Here is a 16,655-nt window from a genome sequence, read left to right on the forward strand (position 1 = left end):
CCTGGCCTCTGAGGCCAAGCAGTGTAGACAAATAGATGACCCCTTGGTTCCTTCACAACCCCCTCCAAGAACTCACTGAGCCAGCAACTCCTGGCCAGCAACACACCTAGTACAAAATCAGAGGAGTGGGTTAAATTATTAATTTGCTGGCAAACAAGACAAGTGTTACAGTGACAAAGGGGGAGGGGCTAGTGAAAGCTTTGGGAACCACTGCATTCTGCAAAAGGTGCTAGGGCCCTCCTGGACGGGTCAGGTAAGTTCCTGGTGGTTCATTCTGCAGCTTGGGCCAGAGATGTGAGTGCAGCCCCACCAGGTGGGGGAATGAGAGCAGCTCCTGTCACTCGGCCTTCATGACACAGGAAGTTGAAAGTGGCACAGGCATTGGGCTGCAAAGAGAAAGCCAGCATCAGCTGGGCTAGTGCTAGGCTTGGGCTCCCTTCCGCATTCCCAAGTCCCAGACATACTGTGTCCTGCACTTCCACAGCGATGCCCCGCTGCCTCATGGCTCGCAGCAAGTGGGAGTGCAGCCGCTCAGTCCGGTCTCCAGTGCCCACCACAACAATCTCTAGGGAAGGACAGACATGGCTAGTCTACAACCAGGTCTGTCTAGAGGGTGGCTTTCTTGGGGCTCAGCAGTTCAGCCCTCCCCTCCTCCAATACCTATTCGGGGCTCCAGCATCCAAAAGAGAGAGAAGCTTTCCTCGGTGATGTCCTGGTGAGAACCTACCTGTGTGGGGAGGAGACAAGTTAAATACAAGTCCACCTAGGTTTCCCCAGAGACCCTCTACTTGCTCCAGTGCGGGGCAAAAGAAAAGCCAGGTGTGCCAGGGACAGAATCAGGGGGCAGGCCTGTGACTCTGGCCCTCGGTTTCCTCACTGCAGGGAAAGGCTCACGTTCCACTGCACCACCGAGTGTGGGAGTAGCGCACAGGGCCCAAGTACGCGATTTCCGTTGACCGTGAAGCCGCGGCTGTTGTAGCTGTCGATGTACATATCGTGCGGGGACTCGCGCTGCAGCAGAGAGATGCGCGTCCGCTGGTACAGTTCGTCATCCGCCGGCGTGAGCCGATGCCCACGCCGCGGGGCCCTGCGGAGAGGTATGGTCAGGGTCTAGGGGGCCGGGAATCGCCGGCCGTAGGAGCGGGTGGTCCGGGACGCTGGGTCCGGGCTCACCATGGCAGCTGCGCGGGCGGACAGCGAAGGGCGAGCCGCGCTCGGTACAGACTCCGTAGCACGAACGCGGCGGCCATTGCGGACCGACGTGCAGGGAAGCTGGCGCAGGCACAGCGGGGTCGTGGCGTCACCAAGCCTAGCGCGGCTACAGCGCCCCCAGCGTCGCGGAGGGCACCGCGCAGCTCGGCCGGCCCAGCGCGGGAGAGAGGAGGGAGCGGGCCAGGGGCCTCGGTCCCATGAGGGCGCGTCCCCCAGCGCGGCTCCGGTGTCAGCACCTGCCGTCCGCCCCTCCCCAGACCCCCACAGGCTGTCCTGGGGGAGCCGGACACCTGGTGGCGTGGCTGGCCTCAGGACACTGCCTGGGCCCCAGCCGCGGCCTGGCCCCCGGCTCTCAGCCATTACTCCGGCCTCCCGGGGCCCGGGGCGGGGCGGCCGAGCACCTGTTCGACTCCCGCACACCTGGCCAGGGCGTGGCGTCAGCCCCAAGCCGCTAATCCCGGCTTTAGAGAGTCGGGTTCCGAGGGCGGGGTGGGCAGCTCAAGTTTCCCTCGGTTATCCCCCGAGTCCCTCCCCTCCCTAACCGTCACAAGCGCGACCGTTGGCGCCGCGGCCGCGAGTCGCACGGGGCGTGGTTGAGCATGGATTGGCCTCTCCAGAGCGCGAGGGGGCGTGGCTGGTTGGTTTCGCCTTAAAATGGCTCCAAATCTGCGGCCAGAGCAAGCGGAAGGGGACGCCTTGGTAGGGTGTTTCTAGGTGCTCTGTGGCCGACCGGGCCTAAACCGGACCAGACGTTGAACTAGACAACGGCTGGAGCATCGCCCTGTCCTCGCTCACTTCGCTTACGTCCCGAGAATTCCTTGCGCCCCGTCTTGAGCCGAATCAGAAGGCCTACTGGCATGAGAATCGCTGGCGCCCGCGCAGGTTCTGGCATCTCCGCGTGCCCACCGTGTGTTGGCCTCAGGGGCACGTTGCCGCGTCTGCCACCCTCGGGACCGGGCTGGCGGGAGGCTCGACACAACCGAGGACGGTCGCAATGGATTTCCGGGAGTTCCGTCGCTGCCGTGCGGGCCCACTGGGCCCCTAGCGCTCCGGGCACTGGCAGCGTCACCGGACAAAGGGTCCCGGGTGCCGGGGTGTCCCCGAGGAGGGTTTACTTCCCCTCCGATCCCACGGGCGCGCTTCCCTCTTGGCTGATCCCAAAGCCCGCCCCGCCACCGTCACTGCAGTGGCCCTGACTGCATGAGACCAACAGGACTAATCCTACCCCGCGGATCTAATCCGACCGGGACCTGGTCCCGGGGAAGGCCCCCACCACCCATATTGTTTGGGGGCCTAGGTGAGCGGCTCGTTCCCACTAGACTTGGTTTCACCTCCTGAGTCCGCTGACTGGGAGTGGGGGGTTTTGATCTGGCCCTAGGGCTAGGGATAACCCCCTCAACCCCCCCCCCACGGCTGGACAGCGGGCAACGGAATCCCAAAAGCAGCTGTTGTCTCCAGAGCATTCCAGCTGCACTTGGATTTCGTTCCCTGCTCTCCTGCCTGAGCAGCGTCCTGACCCAGATGGAATGGGCTAGCCCCTGATCCCCAGACATACTTTATTGGGTCGCTCTGGTTTCCGTCCCTCTCTCAGGTGCGCCCTCAGGCTAGAAGTGACAGGCGTAGACGTCGGAGAGCCGAGGCGGTGGCCATCTCTGGAGCCCGAGGTACCACTGGCAAGGGAGGGAGGACCCAGGGCCTCCGGATAGGGCTGCAAATGGCGGTGAGTCCCACAGGGCAGCCCCAGCCCGCAGCTCGCTAAAGATAGCCTTTCACTTCCTGGGGTAAAACCACCCCCAACCGTCTTCATGCACCCAGAGTAGCTGAAGTCCCCAGCTCCGCCTCCGGGCCCCCAACCCTGTTAGCAGCTGTCCCCGGGTCGTGCGCGTGACGCATGGAAAGCGCTTTGGAATGACACGATCACTCCCGTTGAGTGGGCACCCAAGAAGCCATCGGGAATGTCGTGTCCGCCCAGTGCTCTTTCGGCACTTCCCAGCAGGGCCTTGCAGCCCTAGCCCAGAAAGGGGCCTTGCCAAGCTCTTCCTGCGCCTAGGCTTCTCTCCCTTCTGAGCTCTGGTTATTCTCACTGCTCCAGGGCGGAGATCAGGGGTTTGCCAGTGATCTGCTGCACAGCGCTCTACTGCGTTAGGTTCAATCCCCATTAAAGAAAAGAGGAAAGGGTTATCTAAGTTACAGTGAAGTGAAGACATTCAGGAGCCCTGGTGGGACAGAGGAAAGAGCATTCTCACTGGTAGAGGAGTGGGGTGCTCAGAGAACTGTTCTTAAGCTGGGTCTTCTCGTGGTCACATTGTTTATTTGACCCACAATGGCTGGTTGCCTAAACCAGGAAGTGGGAGGATCCTTGTTAAAGTACACCAGGTTCAAGGAGAAGCATTAAGAGCTTCTGGAAACCATCATGATGGTTCTAATTACTCAAGATTCAAGAGGAGAAAACCGTCAATTCTATCAGTGGGCATTTATTAGGAATAAAGACAACCCATATGTCAAAGGAGGCAATGCTTGCAAATAACCCGAAACTGGAGAACACAAATTCTCTTAAAAATGTGACTTTTTCAGTAGGTCATGAAAGTGGCTTTAATGTTAGCCGCCCTATTTCAGTGAGAATCCACTTGGGACTTTTGCCGTTTTGATCATGTGTAAATGGAGGAAATGAAACGTTATCACAAATACATAAATGTAAGACTTAGGTTCTTTCCCTGGTTGCTACTGCGGGCGACGGCGAGAGAATCCTAGGCCCGTAGCGTACCCAGAGATTTCGGACCCGGAGCCGAGCCAGGCTGGTGGGCCACGCGGAGGGAGCACTGGAGTCGTAGGTCGAGCGCACCTGTCCACTCACGGGCCGCAGCCAGATCCCCGCCCCAACCAATTGGCTCTCCTGGAAGTTCGACCTCGAAATTTTGCTTCCGGTTCCTTGCTTCCGGTTCTGCCTACTCCTTCCGGTCGCCATGCGCCTTGGGGTAGAGGAGACGCTGGGAGCCCTGAACGCGGCCCTGGGGCCGGGCGGCCCAGTATGGTTCAAGGAGACACGCGCCCGCCACCTGCGTGTCCGAGACTTCTTGGCACCGCGGCGCGCGCTGCAAGCGCGCTTCGGGGATGACCAGGTGGGCGCGAGCAGGGCGGGGACGTGCGGCCCGAGGTAGCTGGGAGCGCGGCGACCCGCTCACCAGCTTGTCTTCCCGCAGGTGCCCGAGCGCGTGGTTCACGCCATTGTCGGCCTGCAGGGTCCTGGCGTGGCCCCGGTACTGAGCTGCGCGCCAACCCCCGCGGGGCTGGCGCTCCAGCTGCGGCGGTCCGCCGTCTTCGAGCGCGTCCTCGGCGCCGTGGCCGCCTATGCCGCGCCCACCGTCCCCGCCGCCCCGGGCCCGCGCGTCGTCCTGCACTGCCCGGCGCTGCGCGGCAGCCCCTGCGACCTCCGCTTGAGCCAGCTGCGTGCCGTGCTCGTGGCCGACCACCTGGCGCGAGCTTTGCACGCTCACAGGTGAGCTGGGGCGCGGGCCCACAAAGGAGAAAGCGCGCGATGGGGGCCCGAGAGCCGCTGCGAGTGGAAAGTGGGGCATAGCTGAGCCCGGTGCTCGAGCTGAGGCGGCCGCCTCGCTTCGCAGGGTGAGTGTGCGCCTAGTGCCCGCCGTGCGGGACCCGCACATGGCGACCTTTCTGCAGCAGCTGCGGGTGGACTGGCCCGCGGCCTCAGAGAGAGCCGCGACCGAAGCCCTGAGGAGCCACGCGCTTGCAGAGCTCACCCCTGCCCGTAACGCGGAAGCCCTGCCCCCTGGTGCCCTGGGCCGAGTGTGCCTGAAGGAGCTGGTGGACGAACGGGGACGCACAACTGGCTATGACCCCACCCTGGACAGCTGTCTGGGTAGGACCCGGAGCCTAACAGGGCCAGAAGGTAGTCGGGCCCCGCACTCCCCGCCTGCCTCAGCCCTGTGTGTTCTCTTCGCAGTGACGGAGGATCTGCTCGCTGTGCTGGCGGAGCTGCAGCAGGCTGTGCAGGATTGGGCTGAGGACAGCTCCCTAGGCCTGGTTAGTGACTGACACCCTGCCCTGCAGGCCTCTGGCAAACCAGGTGTCTTGTATCCCCGGCAGTGACTGTCCTACCCTATAGGCTGCGGCCCCAGATGCTGGTGCAGATAGCTGCATGGTTGTACACGTGGTGAGCTGTGAGGAGGAGTTCCAGCAACAGAAGCTGGACCTGCTTTGGTGGAAGTTGGATGACCAGGCTCCTCTCAGACAGGTAGGTTAGTGATGGTGGCTCCCCACACCAACCTCAGAGGGCCCTTGAAACCCACTTGTTAGTTGATGGGTCCAGAAGGTGATACTTGACCTTGGGGAGATGTTAGGCTTGGTAAATGGGCACATGCAGCAGGTGCTGGGAGAGGGGTCTCTGGAGGCATCATAGCCCAGAGAATATTGAAGAACAGGTTGAGGAGGCTACCCTGAGGGGATGGAGGTCTTAAGGTAAAAAGCTGGGAGAGTCCAGGAACCAAATTTAGGTTCCTGGAGGGTATCGCCAGCTGGCTGAGCCCCTGCTATCTTCCTGACAGAAGCACCTGGTCTGTGGCCCAGTGAAAGTAGCTGGTGCACCTGGCACCCTGACTGCCCCCGAGTACTACGAGTGAGTGAGGCTGGAAGGAAGGCCACCAAGCCAGGGTAGTTGCGGTGGGGGACTCTGCCCACTGGTCCTCCTCTCACTCTTTTCAAAATGCAGGCTCCGGCATGCCCAGGTTTGCAAGGCCTCAGCACTGAAGCACGGTAGGGACCTGGCACAAGGTGCGCCTGGGAGACTCTGTGCTTTGGGTAGGGGAAGGTCATTTGCACCCCTGCCCTCCTTGTTCCCTGCCTGTAGAGACTGATTAACTGATCTGTACTCCTTCAGACTCAGCCTGGATGGAAATCTTCAGGGTTCTCTCTGTGGCAACCATTAAGTTTGAGATGCTCAGCACAGCCCCACAAAGTCAGGTGAGCCTGGGCGCCTTGCTGGGCCAGGGCTGGGGGGGCGGACAGGGTGTGCAGTGGCTGTCCTCCCTCTGCAGCTGTGCCCTCATTCCTCAGCTTCTCTTGGCCCTGGCCGACAGCAGCATTTCCACAAAGGGCACCAAAAGTGGCACCTTTGTCATGTATAATTGTGCACGTCTTGCCACACTCTTTGAGAGTTACAAGTGCAGCATGGAACAAGGTCTGTACCCCACTTTCCCACCTGTGAGCACTCTGGATTTCTCCCTGCTACATGATGAGGTGAGTGCTCCTCTTGGGTAGCTGTCATGTGTGGGAAGTTCAGGCCTTTCCCTCCCAGCACCCTTCTCCCCCACAGGGTGAGTGGTTGCTGCTCTTCAACAGCGTCCTCCCCTTCCCAGACCTGCTGAGCCAGACAGCAGCCCTGCCCTGCACAGCCCCAGGGCTCCACATCACTGCACGCACAGAGATGGTAAGAGCAGAGGAGACTGGGATGGACTGCACACACTATTCTTTATTCTGGGGCACAAAGAGAGACAGGCCAGTGACTCAATCTCTGTCTCTAGGTGTGCAAGTTCCTGGTACAACTCAGCATGGATTTCAGCTCATACTATAACCGGGTACACATCCTAGGGGTAAGTGCACAGCAAAAGGGCATATGTGGGGGGTACAGGGGAAGCAAAGGATGAGACCAGCAGGCCCCTTTCTCTCCTCCAGGAGCCTCGACCACACTTGTTTGGTCAAATGTTTGCCCGTCTGCAGCTTCTGCGGGCTGTGCGTGAAGTGCTCCACGCCGGGCTGGCCATGCTGGGTCTCCCTCCACTGAGTCACATCTAAGGCCACAGAGGCCCCAATACCTGGGAATGTCCACAAAGTCACCAACTGAAAGGGAAAAAACCCACAGATTTTGTTAGAGACCCGGAGCCAAAATAAATTGCTTCTGTGACAAAGTTTTGTCCCATTGTGGGGAGTGGAGCATATTCTTGGTCTGCCCAAGTGGCTTTCAACTCACCTCCAGCTCCTGCTCTTGAGTCAGGAACCCGCGGCTGCCTCTTCCTCCCCTCAAAGCACACTGGGCATGGGCACAGACAGTCACTCTTGTCTGTGAGCAGGCCCCATGCCCAGCATGCCGGCCACCGCGGGACATCTCAGTCATACCAGTTGTAAACCTCAAGGCCCTGGCCCCCAAGAGCACAGCGGTGGCCAAACTCAGGGCTCACGGGCCAGCAGTCCATGTCGGCCACATCTGCTACGTGGTACACTGTACTGTTCATAAAGGTGGGCTCACCATGCCCCAGACGCCAGAAGGTAAGCCGTTGGTCGATGGAGGCTGAGACCATGAGGCTTGGGCTTAAGATCTTGAGGCCTGTCACATGGGCAGCATGTGCACACGGGAGAGAGTATTCTTCCAGCACTTGCAGCTGGGGCACCAGCTCAGCGCCCCCCACAGCCTCTTCCAGCTCTGGCACCTCGACAGTAAGCACAAAGACATGGAGGGAGCCATCCTCACTGCCACTGGCCACAAGATGGCCCTCATGTGTGGGCAAGGTGTGCAGGCTGTTGACACCACAGCTGTGAGCCTGGAGGGTCAGGCAGGGGCTGCCCAGCCCTGGAGGAAGAAGATGGTTGTCACTACCCAGCTCAACACTTGGCTGAGTGCACTGGGAGGTGGGGGGACAGCCACAGTGGCACTCTAGCTACTCACGGTAGGGAAGCCCAGGGTCCGCTGGAGGCTCCAGGGCAGGAGAGCCATGGTCCAGCACAGTGGTGAGATCCCAGAAGGCCAGGCTGCCATCCGTGGCTGCACTGCACAGGAACAGTCTCCTGGTAGCCAGGAAAAGGCAGCTGGATCAATGAGGGGGATGGAAAGCAATAGGAGCCCCCACCAAGCCCATGCAGGACCACCATGCAGCCCCTCTCACCGCCGCTGATTGGTTGCCTCATGTGTGAAGGAGTGGACCTTGAGCACACAGCGCTTGTGGTGGAAGGTTTCAGCCAGGAGCTGTAGCCGCTGCCCAGAGTCCTGCAAGAGAAAGAGCCTGGGGGGTGCAGAGGACGGCCCAGCTCAGAACCCATTCTAAACATCCTTATATCCTTTTGTCTCCAGGCCCCCTGGGTCCTATATGCTCACCTCACTGCTCCATCGCTACAGGCTGCAGCCACAAGGGGCCCAAGGCCAGGCCGGTCGAGCTCACACACAGCTAGGGACATGTACCTGCAAGGACAGTACACAGCCATCAGGCAGAGCCTGGGAGCAGCGGCACAGGGCTTGCCCTGCATGCCCCCCCACCCCATGCTGCTCCTGTCTGACAGTGCACCTCACCTGGTCTCTGGGTCCACCTTGATCATCCGGTGCCGATTGCGCTGCCGGTCCCAGTACTCATCCAGCCGGTGAGATGAAAGGTGCATGACGTGGCAGGCAAGGCGGCTTGGGGTGCTGGGGTCTGGGCTGACCATGATTGTGAAGCAGTGCATCTCAGCCCTGCCCCCCGCAGATACCACATGGGCAGTCAGGCCCGGCCGAGGATCCTGAGGGCCACCTGGGGTGCCAGTGCCCCACACAGCCACTGCACGCACCGAGGAGATGTGGTTACAGACAGCTGTAAGCGCATGGGCTGAACCTGTGGCTGTGGGGAGTGCCAGGATACAGACGGTGGTGTCCTCGCTGCACGTTATCACAATGTCGATCAGGCCAGGGCCCTCACTACCGGGCTCCAGGTGGTCAGGCTGCATGAAGCTGGGCACCCCAAATTCAGGCCCCAGGGTGATGGTGCCCACACGCTTTACACAAGTGATCTCACGGCCATGCAGGCTCTCCCGGAGAATCACATGTGGCCGCGTGCAGCCACCAAGAGCTCGGTACAGCATGACATCCCCATCCTTGAGGTAGGCAAAAGCCATAGCTGCCTCGGTATCAGAGAAGGCCCAGGAGCGATGCCCTCCACCACAGTTGATAATGTGCAGCTTCTCATGCGACCGGGGGCTCCACACCACAAACTCGTTGGCGTGGAAACCCAGGATGACCATGCTCCCATCAGCCACCATTCGGAGCCCAGCCACCCAGTTCATACCACGACAGGATTTTTGCCTTAGGACTGGCTGGAGTTGGCCACCTCGCACCAAGAGCTGGTAGTAGGCACCATCACGCCCTGTAGTGTACACGTAGCCACCATGGCAGGTGACCGAGGTCACACCCTGTTTCCCATGCAGAGAAGGGAGGGTGGACACAGGGCCCCACTCAGCCAAGGCGTTCTCACTCCCACCACTGCCACTACCCGTTCCAAGTGCTCCAGTACCAGCCCCAACTTTGCCTCCGACCCCAAGATCCTTGAGCAAATCTGGTCGGGAAGGGAACAGCAACACGGAGCCCCGGCGGTCCCCGCACACCAGGAAGTCGCCCGGGGGTAGGAAGGCACTGCATGTGTGCCATCTCTGCTTGCTTGGAGGTAGGAGGTACCGGCAACGTTCCTTGACGAAGATGGCCTTGCCAGAGGGCGCAGCAGAGATCTCTAGGCAAGCCACCACACCACCAGGGCCCGATGCTAGCAACAGAAGCTCCTCGTAGCCACGCAAGGCCCAGCTCAGGCTGTGTACCTTCCCATGGAACAGGGTCAGGTCCACAGCTGCAGTTGGAGTGTTGATGGGGACAACCTTGACATGACCTTCCCCATTGGCCATGGCACACAGTCCGAAGCCCTCAGGACCAGGGGCTGCCTCCAGGAGGCAGTAGGACTGGAAGCACTTGTCCTCCAGCAGCTGCTCCCAGCACTTGACCTCGAGGTCATAAAGGTACAGGGCCCCTGTATCAGTCACTGCCAGTACTCGCCATGAGCCAGCCAGCGTCACAGCCTTGAGGGCACCTGGCCTGCTACGGGACTTGAAGCAGAGGGCAGAGACCCCCGAACCCGGGTGCCCACGCCCCACCAGGTGCCATAGCCGGATGCCTGAGTCATCACCCCCAGTGATCACCCAGGCCTGTCTCTCATGAGCAGCTATGGCCCGGATCCCACGGCCCTGGTGGCCCCGAAAGGCCTGGAGGATTTCGCCTTCATGGCTCCATACCAAGCAGACGCAGTCTTCTCCTGCACTGATAAGGTAATTTTCTAGGAGCTTGACCTGCCATACACGGGCACTGTGCCCGAAGCAGTGCCCAATATTCTGCACCCGACCCCCAGGCACCCGCAGGTCACCCACCTTCCAGATGCGAACACTTCGGTCTTCTGAAGCTGTGGCCAACAAGCCCTTGCTTTCCAGGTACGACATGCTGAAGATGACACCCACGTGCCCACTAACCCGTCGGTCGGGGGCTACTGGCTTATTGTCTATTAAAGCAGCTGCTGGGTACCAGACCAGGAGCTGGTTGGAAACGGCACCCGCCACTATGGTCAGCTCCTTCCAGGTATCTCCAATCAGACAGGCTGAGGAGAGGGTGCACCTGTCCGTGCAGGGCACATCCTGCAGCATGCACCCTACCACAGGGTCATACAGCACCACTGAGTTGTGGCCCAGGGCCAAGGCCATGTTCCCCTCAAGCCAACGGGCATCCCAGATCCAGTCAGACATGTTCCACAGGCCAGAACGCCAGAGCTCCCGGAAGCGGCCCTGTCCCCAGCCAATTTTCACAATTCGGAGTCCCTTGCTCCCAAACACCGCCACCATGGCCTCCGAGTCAAGGTCTCCGTTGGGCTCTGGTCGCACTCGGAACCCATGGATAAGATAGTGGCCAAGCAGGTTCTGCACTCGTTTCATCATCCGCAGATGTCCACCAAAATCCAAGGTGTACACCAGGACATCTGGCCCCTCACCTGGACAGAGGCAAAGAGCTGCATCAGAACCCCTCACCTAACTCTGATGAGCCATGAAGAAGAGACAGGGAGCAGGGAAATTCTCAGTATGTAGCTTATGAATATATTAGGTCACTCAGTCCTGCAGGCTTAAACCTTGGAAAATCCTTGGTCTCACCTTCTGCTGTACCTTCAGTGCTGACTTTCTGATCTGCTCATCAGTCACCCATCACATTCAATTCAACCATGAATTCCTCAAACTCAGTCTCCTCCTCACTCCACCTAACTTCTCATGCTTCAGACAGGAACACTCTCAGCTTTAGTCCCCAAATCCTTGGCCTCATTTACCTCTACATGCATTCTTCCCACTCCCACCTCCCCCAGGGGAGAGGCAGACCCAGTAAGTCAATCTTTCCACCTTGGGTCCACAGCAGAAACCCCTCCTGATTTCCAGGAGCTTCTTCTCTGTATCTCAGAAGATGTGAGTATGTTCAATATCAATGGGGAAAGGCAGCCCACACTTTGGCAGTAGATGCTGCTGTGACCCTCAGCTGCCCCCCGGCTGACCTGCAGGCATGTCCTACTCTACTAGCTCATCCTCAAGTTTGCTCCACGCTCCCCACCCCAATGACCATTACCGTCTTTTGCCCAACCCCAGCCCCAAACTGTGAAGCCCATTCCTTTTAACTTCCCACATCTTGTCTCCAAGTTCTGCAGATTTCATTTTCTAAAGAATTTGTAAATCCAATCCCCCGCAGTGACTTTGATCCAGGACATCACCTCTTAACCTGAGATGACAACAGCAATCCCTCATGCTGTTCCCAGCCTGTGATCTCAATCTTTTGACACATTCAATAAACATTTATTTGGGAATTCCCTGGCGGTCCAGTGGTTAGGACTTGGCTTTCACTGCTGGGGCTCGGGTTCGATCCCTGGTGGGGGAACTAAGATGCCGAAAGCCCTGTAGTGCGGTCAAAAAAAAAAAAAAATTGCAAAACATCGATTATAAACCAGACAATGAACTATATGCTGGAGTAATGAATAAAGACCCTGCTCCTGTGGATTAGAAAGATATTAAACAATATCACACAACAGATGGCCAAAAAATACATGAAAAGATGCTCAACATCACTAATTATCAGAGAAATGCAAATCAAAAGTACAATGAGGTATCACCTCACACCGGTCAGAATGGCCATCATCAAAAAGTCTACAAACACGGAATTCCCTGTTGGTCGTGGTTATGACTCCACGCTCTCACTGCTGAGGGCCCGGGTTTGATCCCTGGTGGGGGAACTAAGGTCCCACAAGCTGCGAGGCACGGCCAGAAAAAAAAAAAAGATACAAATGAACGTATTTACAAAACAGAAACAGACTCACAGATTTCAAAAACAAACTTATGGGGCTTCCCTGGTGGCGCAGTGGTTGAGAGTCCGCCTGCTGATGCAGGGGACACGGGTTCGTGCCCCAGTCCAGGAAGATCCCACATGCCGTGGAGCGGCTGGGCCCGTGAGCCATGGCCGCTGAGCCTGCGTGTCCAGAGCCTGTGCTCCGCAACGGGAGACGCCACAACAGTGAGAGCCCCGTGTACCGCAAAAACAACAACAACAAAAAAAACAACTTATGGTTACCAAAGGGGAAACGTGGCAGGGAGGGATAAATTAGGAGTTTGGGATTAACATACACACATTACTATATAAAAAACAGATAACCAACAAGGACCTACTGTATAGCACAGGGAACTCTACTCAATATTCTGTAATCACCTATATCGGTAAAGAATCTGAGAAGAATGAATATATGTATACGTATAACCTAATCACTTTGCTGTACACCTGAAACTAACACAATATTGTAAATCAACTATACTCCAATAAAATTAAAAATAAAACTATGGTTACAGGGTTGGGGAAAGAGTGGGGGGAGGGATAGATTGGGAATCTGGGATTGACATGTACACACACATATTTAAAATAGATAACCAGGGGCTTCCCTGGTGGCGCAGTGGTTAAGAGTCTGCCTGCCAATGCGGGGGACACGGGTTTGAGCCCTGGTCCAGGAAGATCCCACATGCCACGGAGCAACTAAGCCTGTGCACCACAACTACTGAGCCTGTGCTCTAGAGCCCACGAGCCACAACTACTGAGCCCATGTGCTACAACTACTGAGCCCATGTGCTACAACTACTGAAGCCCGCACACCTAGAGCCCGTGCTCCGCAACGAGAAGCCACCGCAATGAGAAGCCCTCGCACCGCAACAAAGAGTAGCCCCCACTCACCGCAACTAGAGAAAGCCCATGCACAGCAACAAAGACCCAACACAGCCAATAAATAAATAAATAAAATAGATAACTAGGGGACTTCCCAGGTGGCACTATGGATAAGATTGCACACTCCCAATGCAGGGGACCCGGGTTTGATCCCTGGTCGGGGAACTGGATCCCACATGCATGCCGCAACTAAGAGTTCACATGCCAGAACTAAGGAGCTGGCAAGCCACAACTAAGGAGCCCTGGAACTGCAACTAAGACCCAACGCAACCAAATAAATATTTTTTAAAAACCAAACAAATAAAAACAGATAACCAAAAAATATATAAATAAATATTCTAAAAAGTAATAAAATAACCAACAAGGACCTACTGTATAGCACAGGGAACTCTGCTCAGTACTCTGTAATAACCTAAATGGGAAAAGAATTTGAAAAAGAATACATACATGTATATGTATAACTGAATCACTCTGCTGTACACCTGAAACTAACACAACATTGTTAATCAACTATACTCCAATATAAAATAAAAATTAAAAAATAAATAGGGACTTCCCTGGTGGTCCAGTGGCTAAGACTCCACGCTCTCAATCCGGGGTCCCAGGTTCCATCCCTGGTCAGGGAACTAGATCCCACATGCAGCAACTAAGAGTTCTCATGCTGCAACTAAAAGATCCTGCATGCCGCAACTGAAGATACCACATGCAGCAACGAAGACCCGGAAGAGCCAAATAAATAAATATTAAAAACAAACAGACAATATCACACAAGTAAACTACATAGTTATAATTTTGGTAAGTTCCAAGAAAGAACTATATAGGTTGCTTTAAAAATATAAAATGAGGGCTTCCCTGGTGGCGCAGTGGTTGGGAGTCCGCCTGCCGATGCGGGGGACGCGGGTTTGTGCCCCTGTCTGGGAGGATCCCACCTGCCGCGGAGCGGCTGGGTCCGTGAGCTATAGCCGCTGAGCCTGCGCGTCCGGAGCCTGTGCTCCGCAACGGGAGAGGCCACAACAGTGAGAGGCCCGCGTACCGCAAAAAAAAAAAAAAAAAAAAAAAAAAAAAAAATATATATATATATATATATATATATATATATATATATATATAAAATGAGGGGGGAAAAGAAAGGATATAAAATGGGAAAGTCTACTCCAGTGGTTCTCAACAGAGGGGCAATTTCCCCCGCCCCAGAAGACATTTGGTAATGTCTGAAGACATTTTTGGTTGTTACAACTGGGAGTTGTGTGTGCTACTTGCATCTAGGAGTGGAGGCTAAATGATGGTGCTATACATCCTACAATTTGGACAGCCCCTCACACAAAGAATGATCTGTTCCAATATATCAACAGTGCTGAGACTAAGAAACCCTGGTCTGATCTAACCAGACTGGGTGAGTGTCTGGGGAGGCCAACTGGAGGACAAAACATTTAGGCTGAGGAATCAGGGATCAGCAGCAGTTAACCAAAGGAAGAGCAGGCAGGAGTGAGAGGGGGTGAACCTTTCCTAGCAGAGGAAACAGCAATTCTGATGGCCCTGAGGTGAGCAAGAGCTTTGGGTAGTGTGGCTAGAACAGGAAACAAAGGGCTCAAGGATGGGCTAGACAGAACACTACTGAGGGGGTCAGGGAGGCATAGGTGCATGGCCTCAAATTTGATGGCAATAAAGGTAGAAAAAATAGACAGATGCCACATGTATGAAGTGCAAATCAACCAGACTGGCCTAGGGAACAAGGTAGATTCTTGGGCTTGGGCACCTGAGTGGCTGGTGTTCCCTCTGCTGAGCAGTATTTCAATTTGTAGGCACCTGTGCACTTGACAACAAGGGCTGGGAATTCAGATTGTAGACACACATTTAGATTATTGGTACACATGGGTGGGATTTGAGAACTGTCAACATAAAAGTCACTTTGGAAGTCACAGGAATAGGTGAATTCACTTTAAAAGCTTTCTGATCTGAACTTGCCAAGCCATTCCCACGCTTAATACCTTACAATGGGGCTTCACCACTGGGACCTTATGTCCTTAGTTAGGGATAAAGTCAAATCTAGGCCTAAAATGGTCTGGCCTCTGTTCATTTCTCCAGCCTCTTCTCCTAGACCACCCTCCCCTCCTACTGAAGCCTCATAAGAATTCCCTCTTTCACACAAAGTGACAAACTCAGTCTTAAGGCCTTTGGCTTGCTCACCCTCTGCCAGGAACCTTCTCTTCTAGTTTACTTTTGCGGTTCTTCAGCTTTCTGCTTAGCTATCCTCTCCTCCAGGAGCCTTAGGAGTTTAGCTCAGTGTAGGAACCCTGGGCTCCCAGAGCCCCCACACGACATCAAAATTGGGCCATCCCTCGCCCCATCCCCCACCCCCATACATCCATTCCCGTTAGGATTGGTAGCAGCTCACTCAAGGCTTGACAGCCAGCGCTCTGCCTTGGGACCCTTATCAAACTCAGCAGCACCATCATCGGTCACTAGTGGCTTCCAGTCGAGCCTCACCGCTCCCCAGGTCTCTGCCGCCTCAGATTCCTGGCCTCTGCTACCGGAGCCGACCTTCCTCGGAGGGGCATCGACATCGGACTTCCTGGAACCCAACCATCTCGGGAGAGACCTCAGCCTCCGCACTGGCCTACTCAGAAAGGTCTCGTCCTCGGCTTCCCGCGACCCCATCCTGGTCAGAGGCTCTTCATCCCCACCTTCTAGGGTAAGAGCCTCACCCGCAGCACCCTCACACCGGAGAGGCCACACCCCCTTCTGGGCCTTGCCCACCCCCGAAAGGCCACGCCCCGGGCTCTGGACCCGCCCACGGGGGGGTCCTCATCGCTGACCTATTCGCCGAGCCCCCTCGGGAGAGGCCAAGGCCCCGCCCAACCCATCGAGGCGGTCACAGGCGTCTCTCATTCCCTTCCCCTGCCCCCGCCGACCGAGTTTCCCCGCTCCTTTTTGCCGTCCCACCCGCCCTCTCCGCGTCACCTGCAGTTTATGAAAGGCCTCGGGAGCCACCTCAGTTCTTTGTTTCCTGGGCTCCTCGGGCCGCGCTTCAGCCCCGCCATCTCCGGGCTCCCGCCCGCCGCCCGTCCTCCTCCTCGGGGCATCCCTTTGTTCTTAAGGCCGCTCCCCAGGCGAGCGTTCAGTTTCTTCTCCGCTAGCGCGCGCCTCAAACCAAAACTCACCCGCCAAAAGCCGCTCCCCCACGCACTCCAGACCCGTGACCGGGAGGAGAATGAGCTCCGAGGTTGCCCTCGGCCAAACGTAGTCCTCGTGAGCGTCCATGTCAGTCCCAGAACCGCTGCAGCTGCCACGGTCAAGAAGGGAGCCGAGCTCTCGCGAGACGAGCCTTCCCGCGCGCCTCGCTGCAGCTCTACAGCGCCCGTAGCAACAGGTAGCAGAGGCAGGGGCGCCTGCCGCCGAGGCCCAATGACTACCGCCC

At 56.8% G+C, this 16,655-nt stretch overlaps 3 protein-coding genes across 6 annotated transcripts; 1 reads left to right on the forward strand and 2 right to left on the reverse strand.

Annotated features, from left to right (window-relative positions):
• Window positions 1-110: 110 nt before the first annotated feature.
• Window positions 111-1,289, reverse strand: NDUFAF3 (NADH:ubiquinone oxidoreductase complex assembly factor 3). Its single transcript, XM_081245250.1, has 5 exons — window positions 1,174-1,289; window positions 895-1,087; window positions 661-727; window positions 465-565; window positions 111-386 (listed from the first exon to the last, which is right to left on the reverse strand). Exons 1-5 carry the CDS (start codon window positions 1,248-1,250, stop codon window positions 270-272), a joined length of 555 nt encoding a protein of 184 aa, XP_081101376.1. The 5' UTR covers window positions 1,251-1,289; the 3' UTR covers window positions 111-269.
• Window positions 1,290-4,144: 2,855 nt separating this feature from the next.
• On the forward strand, window positions 4,145-7,133 carry DALRD3 (DALR anticodon binding domain containing 3). Of its 4 annotated transcripts, none has more exons than XM_081245419.1 (12): window positions 4,145-4,331; window positions 4,413-4,708; window positions 4,833-5,089; window positions 5,174-5,253; window positions 5,336-5,464; window positions 5,775-5,845; window positions 5,939-5,982; window positions 6,107-6,189; window positions 6,283-6,465; window positions 6,524-6,655; window positions 6,750-6,818; window positions 6,901-7,133. In XM_081245419.1, the coding sequence occupies exons 1-12, from the start codon at window positions 4,176-4,178 to the stop codon at window positions 7,018-7,020; spliced, it is 1,620 nt and encodes a 539-aa protein (XP_081101545.1). In that variant the 5' UTR covers window positions 4,145-4,175; the 3' UTR covers window positions 7,021-7,133. The 4 variants fall into 4 exon arrangements, with proteins under 4 accessions (XP_081101545.1, XP_081101543.1, XP_081101546.1 ...); XM_081245418.1 differs by having other exon boundaries at window positions 4,147-4,331; window positions 5,939-6,000; window positions 6,542-6,655; XM_081245417.1 differs by having other exon boundaries at window positions 4,833-5,253; window positions 5,939-6,000.
• On the reverse strand, window positions 6,933-16,622 carry WDR6 (WD repeat domain 6). Its single transcript, XM_081245416.1, has 7 exons — window positions 16,399-16,622; window positions 8,507-10,988; window positions 8,315-8,398; window positions 8,106-8,222; window positions 7,889-8,007; window positions 7,196-7,792; window positions 6,933-7,065 (listed from the first exon to the last, which is right to left on the reverse strand). The coding sequence occupies exons 1-6, from the start codon at window positions 16,496-16,498 to the stop codon at window positions 7,332-7,334; spliced, it is 3,363 nt and encodes a 1,120-aa protein (XP_081101542.1). The 5' UTR covers window positions 16,499-16,622; the 3' UTR covers window positions 6,933-7,065; window positions 7,196-7,331.
• Between the last annotated feature and the right edge of the window lie 33 nt (window positions 16,623-16,655).

Source organism: Mesoplodon bidens (genome assembly GCF_964165515.1).
Source record: "Mesoplodon bidens genome assembly, chromosome: 10".
NCBI classification, from domain to species: domain Eukaryota; kingdom Metazoa; phylum Chordata; class Mammalia; order Artiodactyla; family Ziphiidae; genus Mesoplodon; species Mesoplodon bidens.

What these genes read in the sequence shown, in the direction of transcription:
- NDUFAF3 (XM_081245250.1), bottom strand. Translation starts at nt 1,250, where the DNA reads ATGGCCGCCGCGTTCGTGCTACGGAGTCTGTACCGAGCGCGGCTCGCC. An exon ending in GATGCTGGAGCCCCGAATAG is followed by an intron (nt 566 to 660) that starts GTATTGGAGGAG and finishes GTCCTTCCCTAG; the next exon opens with AGATTGTTGTGGTGGGCACT. An exon ending in CTGTGGAAGTGCAGGACACA is followed by an intron (nt 387 to 464) that starts GTATGTCTGGGA and finishes TTCTCTTTGCAG; the next exon opens with CCCAATGCCTGTGCCACTTT.
- WDR6 (XM_081245416.1), bottom strand. Translation starts at nt 16,498, where the DNA reads ATGGACGCTCACGAGGACTACGTTTGGCCGAGGGCAACCTCGGAGCTC. An exon ending in GGGGGAGCGGCTTTTGGCGG is followed by an intron (nt 10,989 to 16,398) that starts GTGAGTTTTGGT and finishes GCCTCTGTCCAG; the next exon opens with GTGAGGGGCCAGATGTCCTG. An exon ending in AAGGTGGACCCAGAGACCAG is followed by an intron (nt 8,399 to 8,506) that starts GTGAGGTGCACT and finishes CTGTCCTTGCAG; the next exon opens with GTACATGTCCCTAGCTGTGT.
- DALRD3 (XM_081245417.1), top strand. Translation starts at nt 4,176, where the DNA reads ATGCGCCTTGGGGTAGAGGAGACGCTGGGAGCCCTGAACGCGGCCCTG. An exon ending in CGCGCTTCGGGGATGACCAG is followed by an intron (nt 4,332 to 4,412) that starts GTGGGCGCGAGC and finishes GTCTTCCCGCAG; the next exon opens with GTGCCCGAGCGCGTGGTTCA. An exon ending in TCACTGCACGCACAGAGATG is followed by an intron (nt 6,656 to 6,749) that starts GTAAGAGCAGAG and finishes CTCTGTCTCTAG; the next exon opens with GTGTGCAAGTTCCTGGTACA.